Raw genomic sequence first — 13,851 nt, forward strand, 5'->3', positions numbered from 1 at the left:
GAATAGAGGTTTGACGATGTATAGGAGCAAGTGTGAAAATCTGAATAAAAGGCTTTCCAGACAGAGACCAGTATGGAAAGGGCTTGAGGCAAAAATGAGCTTGGTATATTCTGGAACAAGAAGAAGCCACATAACTAGAGTTTAGGGAAATAGCAGAGTGAGAGATGAGGTCATAGAGGTGGGAACGGGCCAGATCTTATTGACTTCTGTAGGCTACGATAAGGATTTTATTCTAAGTGAGAAGGGAATCCATTGGATATTTTAAACAGGGTGTGGCATGATCTGATTTACATTTGAGAAGGAGAAGGATCATTCTGGATGCTGTGTGGAAATTCAAATGTAGAGTCATAAGAAAGGTAACTAGTACAGAGATTAGGTGTCTATGAATTAATTATCCAAGCTAGAGAGAACCAATGAGAAATTGACTCCAGTAGTCTAACTTAGAGATGATAGATTAGAACTCATCATGCTAGTCCAGTTAGAGGTGGTTGGTTTGGACTAGGGTGATAATTACCAATGTGAGAGGAGTGGTTCCCTTTTAGGGGAAGTTTCACAAAGGAAGTGATATGGAGCTACTTGAACTGAACTTTAAATGATGGGTAGCATTGTGACAAGGGGGTAGTCACTTAGTTTATTGAGTGCCTATGATGCACTGCACACTGGACTGGGTGTTGGGGATACAGTAGTGCCGAAGTCCTTGTAGACAATGAGGAGGAACTTGCTGAGGAAGTAATATTTTAAGATACAAAAGTAGTGAGGTGAACAATACGCTTATAAGAATTACTTCTGGAATTAGTTCTAAGGTCACTTTATTGTTTTCCTTTTACTGTAGAATATTGTATGATGCAACTCCTTTGTATGCTTAACTCTCCTTGAATTTGCAAAAGTGTTAACTTTCTATCAGTAGAAACTCAGTTCACTGTCAGTTGGCAAATTTCATCAGATCACTTCCTTAGAAACAGTGGTTAATATTTATCTTTCTCATTCTGAGAAATTATAGCCTCATTAGGAAGGAAAAGAGCAGAGGAGAATACAAAGTATATAAATTCTTATATCTAGGTGTAAGTATTACTGCTCATCTGCTTTCAGTCTTGCCCCCTGAATCTTTTCCCAGCTGGTTGACCCAACTTCAACTTTTCCTCCTTCTAATTCCTGTTGTATACTGCCTCCCAAATTGACTGGCCTAAAGCAGTCCAGTCATGTCTGTTCCCTAGTGTCTACAGAACAAATTTCAAATTCCTTAGCCTGACACAAACTAACCCAACCTACTTTTACTGCTTTATCTCTGACTATACTCTCTACTCTCTAATTGTTTTAATTACACTGAATTTTTTTATTTTTTTTAAAAATTATTAAACTGTGGTGAAATAATAAAACATAAAATTTACCCCCTTAACCATTTTTAAGTGTACAATTTAGTGGCAATGATTGAGGACATTCACATTGTTGTGCAAATCCCATTGCATTTTAAATCACACAGTATTGCTATTCCCCTAATACTCCTTGCAATTTATATTTATATTTATATGATTTCTGCTGACCCCTGAAACGTTTTCCCTTTCCTTATCAGTTAAAGTCCTACATATCTTGCAGACCAGTGCTAGGATCCTACCTCTTGCTTTAGGCTCCTATGAAACCTTATCTGGAAACAGAAGGTCAACTCTGTTGCTAGGTAACAGTGCTTACAGTTAAAATGCCACCTTGGTTGGCAAATTGCATCTTGACTGGGAGGATTTATACATGAACTATAAATACCTGATGGGGATGTGATACTTTGGTCTTTCTTGAGTGATGACGCTTATAATTAGGTAGATTCCTTGCCCCTGGAGGCTAAGTTTACAGAATTGTACAAGAGATATTGCCTCTTATGGGACATGACACTTCAAATCCAGGACCATTCTCACACTCATCCAATATTGATCTTGTCTTCTTGTACCTGAGCTGTCACCTGAGCGGCCTGTGCTGATGTTTGTACCAATATAAAGGACTCTCACTGAAGAGAAACTCTGAAGGTGCCCTGATGGTCAGTGGAGTTTCCTCTGTGACATCCTTCTGGTAAACCTAAAGCCAAGCATGGCCCGTAGTAGTCTTGTGAGTCTGAATGTTTGGCTGGACCTAATAAGAACTGCTTTTGGGAGTTGCATCAAAATGTAGAAATGTTGTCCTAAGTACTAATAACCCTTGCACATCTGGACTCAAAACTGCTGTACATAGGGCCAGGGTAAGAAAGCATTGCTTACCTTTGGAAGGAGCTGGATTGCCTGTAGAATTCTTTGTCTGTGCCCAGAATTAAGGATTCCAATTTCCAATAAATCCTGATCTTCCATAACATTACTTCCCTGAAACAAAGCCAGAAATGTTACAAGTTAATTCAGGCATTTTTACTATGGGTAAATAATGATTTATTTAATGCAGAGAAAAATAACCAACAAGTGATCTGATTTCTACATACAAAACAGTCATTCTTCAGTGAGGGTGAGGGCAAGTAAGAGGTCACCTATGTGACTGAGTTGAAGGTTCTGGGAAAGCTTCCTTCCCCCCAGAAATGCTCTCATGACTTACTATTTATGGTTGGGTTATCTGCATTGGGGATTCATTCCTGTGGCTTCAAACTCTGTTCCTGGAAGAATGTAAATGCTTCTAGGAAGAGCTGCTGTTTAGGATCATCAGTGATCTGCCTATATGTTGATATGAATGAATCAGTTTTGTCTTCCCCTAAAAACAGATTTTGAGGGGCGCCTGGGTGGCTCAGTTGATTAAGTGTCCGACTTTGGCCCACGTCATGATCTTGCAGTTCGTGAGTTTGAGCCCCACATTGGGTTGTCCGCTGTGGGCGCAGAGACTGCTTCAGATCCTCTATCCCGCTTTCTCTGCCCCTTCCCCATTTGTGCATGTGCTCTCTGTGTCTCAAAAAATATATAAATAATAAAAACAATTTTTAAAATAGATTTTGAGAAGAAAACTGATTAAAAATTATAGCATACTAGGCAGGTTAAAAGTGAGAATTAATAATTAATCTTAAAACACTGAATGCCAGACATCTCTGATCAAGATATGGCGATACAACAATGAATAATTTGCAGGCCCCTGTCTTTATTCTTTCCATTCCAGGTATGGAAACAGATTCTCAAACTCAGTTAAGATGTTGTGAATATGCTATGGTGGTAGCACGTGCTTGGGGGCCCTGAAGGGATCCGGGATGTGTTTTCAGTTGGAGATCATGACTGAAGCCTGGTTAGGACCTAGCACTGAAAAGAGGAAGGACAAAAGTGGAATTATGTGCAATGTCCTATGGGTGAGAAAGAACACAGCACATTTGGAAGCACTGGCTTCTTGGCTGAGTTGGAGAGAGGAACAAAAGGTAAGGCTGGCAAGGTAAGCCAAAGCAGACTGTTCAGACATTGTACACCAGGCTGAGGAATTCAGACTTCATCCTGACCGTAACAGGAAGCCACGGACAAATTTTAAGAAAAGGAGTTACATGATGATATTTCAAATTTGGAAAGATCAATTTTAGATTTTGTGGCTGGGCCTCTGTTTCCTTACCTATAAAATGACAAAGTTGAGCTACAGGGTCTCCAAGGACCAACCTAATCCTGAAATTCTCTTATTTCAATGATTTTTTAGGCCTTTGATTAATATTCTAATACAAAAATTTATAAATTGCTTATTTTGTACCTAAAGATTTTAGTCTTTTGTAGTTTGTAAGCTAGAGTTTTCCTTTAAATTGAGAGGTCTGTAGAGAAGCTCAGAATTGGATCACTCCTCTTCTGAACAAATCAAACTGTCCTACTAATGTGTAACACAAAAACACTTATGAGTAGAAATTACAGAACACATATTTATGGAGAGCGGTGGTGCTGATAGACAGTTAAAGCAAAAGAGAGTGAATTGGAAAAGGCAATCCTCAGAGCATGGAGACTCTTGGGAGGCTATTGTGGTTGTTCTAGAGACAATGTGGGCTTAGACCAAGGTGGTGACCATGGGAGATAAAAAGAAATGGGTGGGTTTGAAAACTATCAAGAAGCTTGATTCAGTGACTGAATATATTGAATGATGGAGAAACGCAGGACACACATTAGTTCTAGTCTTGGGCAGTGGGGGTGGATCATGATGCCTTTTCCTGAGATAATAAAGGAGGATGGGCCAGTCTAGTGTGGTACAAAGTGAGACTAATATCTTTCTCTGTACAGGGACAGAACAGATGGATATAAACAATTTAATATCATACTACATTATAATGGATAATTGATTGTTCTTAGAAAGATTAAAGCTGTAAGAATGGTACCATAGTTAGAGATTTAAAGTGGGCATTCACTGGACACAAACATTCCACCTACTCATGGTATCATTCCTATGCTTAAGCTACCCTGGCCTTCTCAGAGGAAGCAGAACAAGCCAGGTATATAGCAGCATGATAATGAAAAGCCTAATGAAAAACAAATAAAGCCAGTCTTGGCAAAATGCCACAGGAAACATTGCTCTCAAGAAATTACTCTGTGCACACAATAGAGCATGGCTAAGAATATAAATGGCTTCATTTTGAGAAAGTGTTTTTATTTTCAGAAATGGACTAGCATGTCATGAGTAGGATATATGATACCACTCTATATTTGACTTTTAGTCTCTAAAGGGTTTTCCAAAAGGAGTTAAAAGGATCTTAAAAAACAAAAACAGAAGACAAAAAATAAGAAACAAAAAACATTGTCCATCTATGTGTTAGATCACTACCAGGTTTTCCATGGGCTAAATTACCAGCCTACAACTTCAGCTCATATGAAATGTACTGGTTTCTTTGTGCATACACAAAACAGACCAGAATTCTGATGTGTCTTGTGTTTGTCTTCTGTCTGTCTTCTGTTTCAGTAAATATAGATACCTAGTATCTATAGGTAATCCTGAGAATTTGTTTTTAGTGTTTGAATACTGAAATTATTTGAAGAATTAAATCCTTAAAACCACTGTTCTTCTAAACTACCAATATACTGTCTTCTCTATCTTCAGTAGGAAGAACCTTTTTGAAAAATTGTAGGGAAGTTAGACATCTCTTTGGGGCAAATTTCCTAGCATATGGAATAATTACCAAACACTTTTGAAAAATGAGTGAAAATTTGGGAAGCACAGTGCAAATGGTGAGAATGTGCCCAAGGGGAAATGGTACTAATTTTGGAAACATAAAGAAAAGGATTCACTGTCCCCAATGAGGCATGCTGTTAGAAATTTTCTATTTTCTCTCTTATTGTAATATATAGAGATACCAGAAATATCCTGTGCATCATCTAGCCAGTCTTTTTTTTTTTTTTTTTTTGAAACACCAGTAGGCTTAGAGTCTGAAGATCTGGATCCAAATCTTGTTTGGGTAAACTTGGTTAAGTCATGTATTATTTCTAGGCCTGATGGTCCTCACCCGTAAAATGTAGTTCAATGAATACTCATTCAGTTCTAAAGCGGTATGATTTCAGTCATGTCCAACTTTTGATTAGTATCCTTATATATAAATATAGATTGTATAATTTGAAGTTACATTTACATTGCAATTACATTTTAGTGTTTCAGAACTTGCAACCTAAAGATAGCTTTAAGAAGTACAGTTGACTCTTGAACAACATGGGTTTGAACTGCAAGGGTCCATTTAAACCTTGATTTTTAAAACAAATACAGTACAGTGCTGCAGATCTATTGGCTTTTCCTTATGACTTTCTTAATAAAATTTTCTTTTCTCTGTTACTTTATTATAAAAATACAGTATATGATACACATAACATGCAAAATCTATGTAAATTGACTGTTAATGCTATTACTAAGGCTTCCTGTCAACAGAAGGTATTAGTAGTTAAGCTTTGGGGGAATCAAAAATTATATGCAGAGTTTTGGCTGCACGGTGCAGGTGTGGGGGGTGAGGTCAGCACCCTGAACCCCTGCATTGTTCAAGGGTCAACAGTAATTACAGAGAAGTGCAAGAATGCACTTTTTTTCTTGACAAATTAATCTCAGGACTAGGTAGGAATTTATAACATTTCTTATTAAAATAAATGATAGAATACCTTAGTTTTGTAATATCATGGATTCTTACAGCTTTTTGGAGAAAAATAAAATATTTCACGTCTTGCAACTAACCATTTCATTTGCACTTGGGTAACAGATGTGCCATCAAGGACAATAAACATTTCCATTCTTCCTGGGGAGCTGGAATTTATTCTCATGTTATCACCTGCCTTCACTAAATGTTAGAAAAATCCCAGCTTTTTTTTCCCCTCAATAATAGCTGAACGTAAACTCTAGCTTTCTCCCTCCTCCATTCATTTTTCACATTACTGCTAGATCAATGGTTTTTGGAGTGCAGCTTCATTATGTGTGTCTTCTGCTTAACCATCTACTATACTGCACTCTCTACCTCCTCATCACCAGTACGCGTGCTGTATCTACTTCTGCATCTCCCATTTACTTCTCAACCCACCACAGTAAGCCTTTACCCTCACTAACTCCATAGAATGTCTCTGCCAAATGGTAAGAAAGACTTCTAAATTGCCATATCTAATTGATTCTTTTCAAACCTGATTTCAAAAAAGTGCATTGGCCACACGTGGCTGGTGGCTACAATACTGGACAACACAAACAGAGAATTTTTCTGTTATCTTAGAAAATTCTAACTTCTCCACAGTAGAATTTTTCTGTTATCTTAGAAAATTCTAACTTCTCCACAGTAGAATTTTTGTGTTATCTTAGAAAATTCTAACTTCTCCACAGTACTTCTCCACAATTAAAGGCATTTAAACTATAGTTGAATCACAGAGATGGGGCAAAAATGGGGATTACAAGGGAATCAGAACAGGGAGTCAGAAATACTCATGAGTCATCCTTAGGATATAATTGATGTGCTTCTTAGTCAAAGTTCATGAACATAAAATTTAAGGACGTTTCTTCTGATTTTTCAGTCATTAAGAAAAAATAGTAGCCATTCTATTTTCATTAGTGTTTCTTTATTACAGGGCTAGAAATATATGCTATCAAAATGACAAGCCCAATTGAGGAGTAATTTATTATTTTGTTAGCATGCTACCAGGCACATTGCACAAGGCGTTTAGGGAATAATAATGAGTAGATAAAGTTGCTTAGTTAATGACCTAATAGAAGGATCAAAGGCCCAAGGAAGTGTTTTTAGAATAGCTGTTCTTTTACTGACAAGAAATATCTAATCCAGGGGGTCTTTATTGCTTTCTTAAGTCATGGAATGAGGAAAAATAATATATTTTATGCACTGAAAACTGAAATTTCTCTGACTCTGGGGAGCATACTTTATGTATTAGATTTTTTCCAGCAGTGATAAGCAAAGAAGATGACCAAACAGAATAAAAAGCAGTGTTTTGTTCTTAATTCTACATAAGAAATAGAACAGCTATTTATTGAAATCATCTCAAATATATCTAAATTAATCATTTGTTTCTCTCAGAGCTCCTCTTATTTTCATAACCTCAGTATCATATCATATTGATCTAGCAAACTTTCCTTCACATTGCATATTATATATAATAAGTGCCTGCAAATGCTAGGGAAACATATTTAAGCACTATAGAGAACTTGTTTCTTTTTAATATAGGCTTAAGTTGGATGCTATTTATTCTCTCTCTTTAGTCAAAGACTGAAAGAATCAAGAGGATGCTGTCAATTGGAGAAAATTTCTTTTGCTCTATAATTAACTAAACTAGATTCTTCTCCACAATTTGTATGGCCTGAAATATTCAAAAGAGAATATTTGTATAATAGAATGATAGTAAGATCTTGCAAACTCACACATGGAGACACACATATAATATTCTTGGAATAATGCTACCTCTTAGCCTCTATAAAGGCTTTGAGTCAATTTGATATCAACTTACAAGTAAACCCAATACATGTCTTTTCTGCATGATTAGGATGGTAACTATTGGGATAAGTCCCAGATTTATAATTCCCCTATCAGTGTTGGAACAAAGCTTTATTTTGTTTATCAGACAGAAATACGGGTACCATAAGTGATCAGATAATGGATGATGTGCTTCTTCCAATTTTATTTTTAAAATTTTAAAAAGTGTGTGTGTGTGTGTGTGTGTGTGTGTGCACTTCTTCCAATTTTAATTCCCTCTCTTACATGAATGAAATGACAGTGGAGGAAAATAGTGTATATTTGTTACCTCTCTACCTTAGCCCTCCATTTGAAAATATTCTGTCTACTGCAAGGGAATTTCTTGCTCAAAACTTAACTAAATCTTCACATTCTTAGCTTAGGAAGAGAGTTTTCTAAGTTCTTAAGACCACATGGATTATTGATTCAAGTAAATGTCACATCACTGAGCAATAAGTTAGAGAGCATCTTATATATGTAAGGTATATATTATAATAAATAACTTATATCTTAGAATTAGTTTTTAGGATCACTATTTAGCAGCGAACGTGATTACAATGCGTTTTATGCTACCAGTTTCCCCCTCTTTATCTTTCAGGCCTATATCCCCTTTGAAACATCTGTTCTGACGCTATGGAAAGACAGAGGGGGGAGGAAGTTAAGTAATCAGGTATTTATTTTCAAAGTATTATGCAAGGTTTGATGATATCATAAGTTACAATTCTAATTCCTTTGAGACATGTCTTCATGTAGATTTTAGAATTATGCATATATATAAAATACCTCAAAGTCATTTATACAGTAACTTGTACTGTCTTGGTCAAAAGTTTCACAGATGCAAGACAAAGCCTATTCAATTTTAAGGATGTTAATCCACAAGTCCTACAAGAAGAAATGCTGATGTGAACAAAACGTATTTGTATGCTCTTACTTTCTTCCAGATACATTCATATGAAAATATAAAGCTTATGAACACCCACTGTCTTCTTTCGATTTTCACACTAATAGCAGTTCGTGTAAGCATAGAGTAAATTACACACTTACTGAGTTCTTATTCTGTGCCAGGCACTGTTCTTATGCCTTAGACATACCACTGTATTTAATTCTCACCATAGCTCTCTGAGGTAGGCAGTTAACTTGCTTCCATAGCTAATGGGAGCCTTTCTTATAACTATTATCTGGTACCACCTCCAGTGCAGTTAGTTTAGGAGAGAAAAGGTTCAGTACAAAAATGTAGCTAGACCGAAACCATTTGCATTTTGCTTTAGAGCCATATGAAATTCACATTTGAAAGCAAGTGTTCCAACATAGTTTACGTTTGATTTCACAACGTTTGAGTAACAATGACTTTTTCTTTATAGAACAGGATTTGGAAAGCTGTCTGACCTATTCTTCCCTCCTCTGCTCCAGTCCTTTCTGTTCACTGAATCATGGAATCAGGGTTGGCAGGGACCTTGGGGGGTTTTCTTGTCTAAACGTTCCCTCACTAACTGCAAAGCTTTAACTTCCCTCTCTCTTTTGAAGCGTGGTGTCTAGCTGGGTTACACCATTCCCAAAGGGGTAGGGAGGATATTAAATGTTTTAAATGGTCTTTCCCAATAGCTGAATTTGAGCAGGGGGGTGGGATGGGGCTGGAGGGCCACCTCAGTCCTACTCTTTTAGTTCCCACTGCGTTGCAGACTGAGTGTGACAGGAGAGCTATTAGAAGAACATGCCAAAAGTAGAGATGAAAACAGTTAGCAGCTGTCCTGTGTCCTTTTCCAATCATAAGCTGTGAAGTTTAAAAAAATTTTTTTCCTTGGGTAGGCTGTACATAATCTTGGCAGGTATCTGAGTTTTGTTCTTCCATCTAATATGCTGAACATTCCCCAGTGCCTCACAAGAGAAAAATGAGCAGCAATTAGGTTAGCTTGGACACCCTGCTCTTAACAGAAGAGGAACATGGCACCTTCATATTTGCAACAGGGTCCTCTTCAAGTGATCTCTCACTGGTGATACAGAGCCCTAAAAGGAAGGCTTCTCTCTGGTGAAACAACAAGAATTTGGTCCTGAGTATAACCAACACAGCCACACAGTATGAAGCAGGAAAAAATTGCCTAAAATGATTAATGTTAACTAGCAGCCATTGAGCATTCAATGAGTACCAGGTACTTTGTCCACCTTATTTAGAACCTTAGTAAGTTCTAAGTTCTACACTTGATCTTAGCCAAAAGGCCGAGAACAATATAAGTTCTAAGTTCTAAGTTCTAACACAGGAGGCAATATCTTCATACTGCAGACAAAGAAACTGAGTCCCACAGCTGTGAAACCTGAAAGAGCTTCTGGGCTGACAACAGAGAGCCCAATGTGGGGCTTGAACTCACAAACCATATCATGACCTGAGCTGAAGTCAGACACTTAACAGATTGAGCCACTCAGGTGCCCCCCAGAGCTGTGAAACCATTTAGCAAGTTCACACAGTTAGTACACGATGGATCTGAGATCAATGTTTTACTCTTTCAGATTGTGACACTCATGTTTCCTTCACTACCAAAAAGGAACCAAATGTTCAGTAGAGGACACTTTCTAGATGGAGATTCCAGTCAAGGATGTGTAACATTGCCAAGAAGTAACTCCCATGATGCTATTTTCAGCCACAGCCTTACATATATATTGACACACCACTGGGATTGACTGCCATGGTTTCTCCAACACATTTTATTTCAAATAAATTATTTACCTTCTGAAAGGTTAAGCAGTTAGTTCTTCCAACTGCCTTAGTGTAATCTAGAGCCAAGCATGTTAATATAAGTGATAGAGTCTGGCTAAAGCACCAAGTAACTTCTCATGTTCTGAGCCAGGACTATGCTAGTAGGTGGGAAATAACATCATGACATCAATTTGGCATTTCTCAGCTCTTCTGTAGAGCCTTGTCAAACTATCTGGCTGGTCAACTGGGAAAGGCCATGTTTGCATTTCTTTTCTTTAGGTCTCTTTCAAAGCCAGGATTTAGGGAGGGGGATTTCTGAAAATCAACCAGTAAGGTAGAAAATGTCTGGGAATGGATAAAGGACATTTGTGTCCCTAATTTAACATGTTCTGAATCTGGAGAAAAGACAGTCCATTGTAGTCTCCTGAGAAGCCTGTCCAGACTGAAGGAGGCTGGGATGCTGAAGGTGGATAATTTAGTCCTCTGGGAACTGGTAGACTGATCATAAAGACGACTTATTAGTCCATTAAAGAAACGGTTGTCCTCAAGGAGCAGATATCTCCAGATTTAAAGATGATGAGGTCACCTGATACTGAGAGCTATATTCAGAAACAGTCAAATAAACTTAGGAGGAGAAGAGCAAAGAGGAAGAGAAAGGCAGGGGCGGAGAGAGAGAGAAAGAGAAAAAGTATTGCTTGTTAAGGGTGAGGGTGGTAGTGAGGAAAGTAGGGTTGCCAGATAGAACATAGAAATTCCAACTTATCTAGGATTTTATATTTTTATTTACTTAATCTGGCAGTCTCAGAGAGGAGGCTACTGAACACTGGAAATGAGCTACTGGAGTCCAGTCCAGAATTGAAACAACCACTGATGTAGGACTGCCTTTAACATATATTTGTTCACCTAATATGTTGTGAGCACTTACTATGTGCCAGACACTGGGCTAGGTCCTGAGACACAGCAAGAGCAGAGCAGATAGGCTTCCTTTGCTTTTAGAGCTTATAGTCTAGTGGCGAAAACAGGAAAATAACAAAGTAAAAAAAAACCCACAAGTAATTATTATTTAGCCAAGTTTTATATAGGCCACAAACTATTAAGGGCTTTATTTTGTTTATTGCTTACAACAACTCCTGTGGTTGGTACAATTATTACCCTTATTTACAAATAAACAATTGAAGGCACAGAGAAGCTAATAATTTGCCCAAGTGTACATGCTTAGTAAAAACTGCCTTAAGGAAAATTAATACAGCGCTGTGGTTAGAGAAAAAATTACAAAGGAGACTTATGTTAGAATGGTCAGGAAAGCCTCTCTGAGAAAGTGACATGTAAATTGACACATGAGTGATTAAAAGGAGGAACCCAACCATGAGAAGAGCCATTAGATAGGCATTGTACAAGGAAGAGCAGGTGCAAAGGCACTGAGGTGGGAAAAGAGCCAGGTAGATTCTAGGAACAGACAGAAGGCTAATAAGACTAAATTTAGTGATTGAGGGTGAAGAGGACATTGGAGGGGGAAATAACACATTGGAGGGGCATAGATAACACAGACCCTGATAAGGGCTTTGATTTTATTCTAAGTGCAATGGAAAATGTTGAAGGACATAAACTGACTTACATTTTTTACTATACTCTGGCTACAGTGTGAAGAATGGATGGAGGAATTGGGTGACATGGAACTTGAAGTAAACAGCCTGTATTGAAATAATCAATAGCCTGGAGACACTGAAATCTGAGGAAAATGTGATGAAATATGTTCTGTTCAGAACCACAGGAACTGGTCTCACTGGAGAGCCAAATTTCCAAACTATATACAATCTTTCATTTGAATCAAAAAGAAAAGTCAGATGTTAAAGGTAAAAGTCATAATTGCCTCTGACATAGGGTCCAAATTGAAACAACCATGGATAGAGATTGAATAATACCAATCAAATGTAAATATCTATACTCCATGGACTCAGCATTTGTATTACTAGGTTGTGGTAGACATTGTTGGTAGGCTGATCCCCTCCTTTGCAATCTCCTACCATGGAGTTTGGACAAATTAAATGTTTCAGCCTCCCTTGAAGCTATGGGTGGGCATGTGACAAAATTTACCCAGTTAGGAACTTCTGGAAAAGCTGTTGCTTTTCTGATTAGAAGGGAGAAATTCATCTGGTATCCTAGTGTGTCCATAAGAAACTGGCTGTGGACTTTCTCCCAACGAGTGGAGTCAATTGTTCATATAAAGTGACAGAGATGGGTTCACAGTCAGTTAACCACCAAAACCAAATAATCCTATTGATGTCTGTAAGTGGGCAAGCATGAATTATGGGAAAGCTAGTCCCTAAATAAGAAAGGTTATTTAAAGCTATCTCCAAATTTGCATACAAGTTGCTCTGGCCAGTGTTGATGTTGTTTTGAAAATAATGATGAAGATGTGGGCTATGGCATGTAATAGAGGTCATAGTGGAGACAGCAGGGTATTCATAATTTATTTTAGACAGACCTGGTGTGATAATCACAGAGAAGAACAGAGAAGGATATTAGAAAGAATGAAAGTTATGAGAACAAAATTGGCAGGGTGTGTGTGTGTGTCAATCTACAGAACTGCCTGTTCTAATTTTGACTTAAAATTATGAAATCTCACAGAAATAATTACTTGAAGGGATTTTCTTCCTATGGATTTTGGTTTCTGTTAACATTCAGTGGATGTGAAATTATCAAAGTGTTCATGGGGTTGACAGATTTTAAGTCTGGGAGTGGCTTTTAGCTTCTAATTGAAGATGACAGGCATCTAGAGATTGTATAGTCATCGTGATTCTAAAGGGAGCACATTTTTACATAAATTTGATTTTTTATAGGAAAGAATTTTTACACTTAAAACTTGAACACATTATAATCTTAACAGAGCAGAAACAGTGAGAACATTTGGGGGTATGTTAGGCTGGCCTCAGTGTGTGACTTTTCCTTGAACTCTTGAGATGTCAAAGTTTGTGGTCAGGTCCTTTGTAACTTGGAGTGCCTTTGGTGGGCAGTGAATGGTGATTACCTATTGAAACAGTTGACCAGAGTAATCCTGACTTTTCTCCACATTTATTTTTGGTTTTAGTCTTGGTTTTGAAGACATTTTTCTTGAAATGTTTTAGTAGAAAGTATTTGTTTCCCCCATGAAAACTTTGTTTTGGCTTGCTTTATTTAAAAAAGCATGGTGGGGACGCCTGGGTGGCTGTCGGTTGAGCGTCTGGCTTGTGACTTTGGCTCAGGTCATGATCTCATGGTTCAAACATGGTTTGAGCTCTGT

At 37.6% G+C, this 13,851-nt stretch overlaps 1 protein-coding gene across 13 annotated transcripts in view; it reads right to left on the reverse strand.

Moving 5' to 3' along the window:
- Positions 1-13,851, reverse strand: part of ANKS1B (ankyrin repeat and sterile alpha motif domain containing 1B) — a 1,096,782-nt gene that overhangs the window by 318,751 nt on the left and 764,180 nt on the right. For all 13 annotated transcript variants that reach the window (XM_043562285.1, XM_043562284.1, XM_043562283.1 and 10 more), the window contains exon 16: positions 2,241-2,339. In XM_043562285.1, the coding sequence (XP_043418220.1) occupies positions 2,241-2,339 (99 nt within the window). The remainder of the gene's footprint in view (positions 1-2,240; positions 2,340-13,851) is intronic.

This window comes from Prionailurus bengalensis, chromosome B4 (assembly GCF_016509475.1).
Source record: "Prionailurus bengalensis isolate Pbe53 chromosome B4, Fcat_Pben_1.1_paternal_pri, whole genome shotgun sequence".
Taxonomy (NCBI): Eukaryota; Metazoa; Chordata; class Mammalia; order Carnivora; family Felidae; genus Prionailurus; species Prionailurus bengalensis.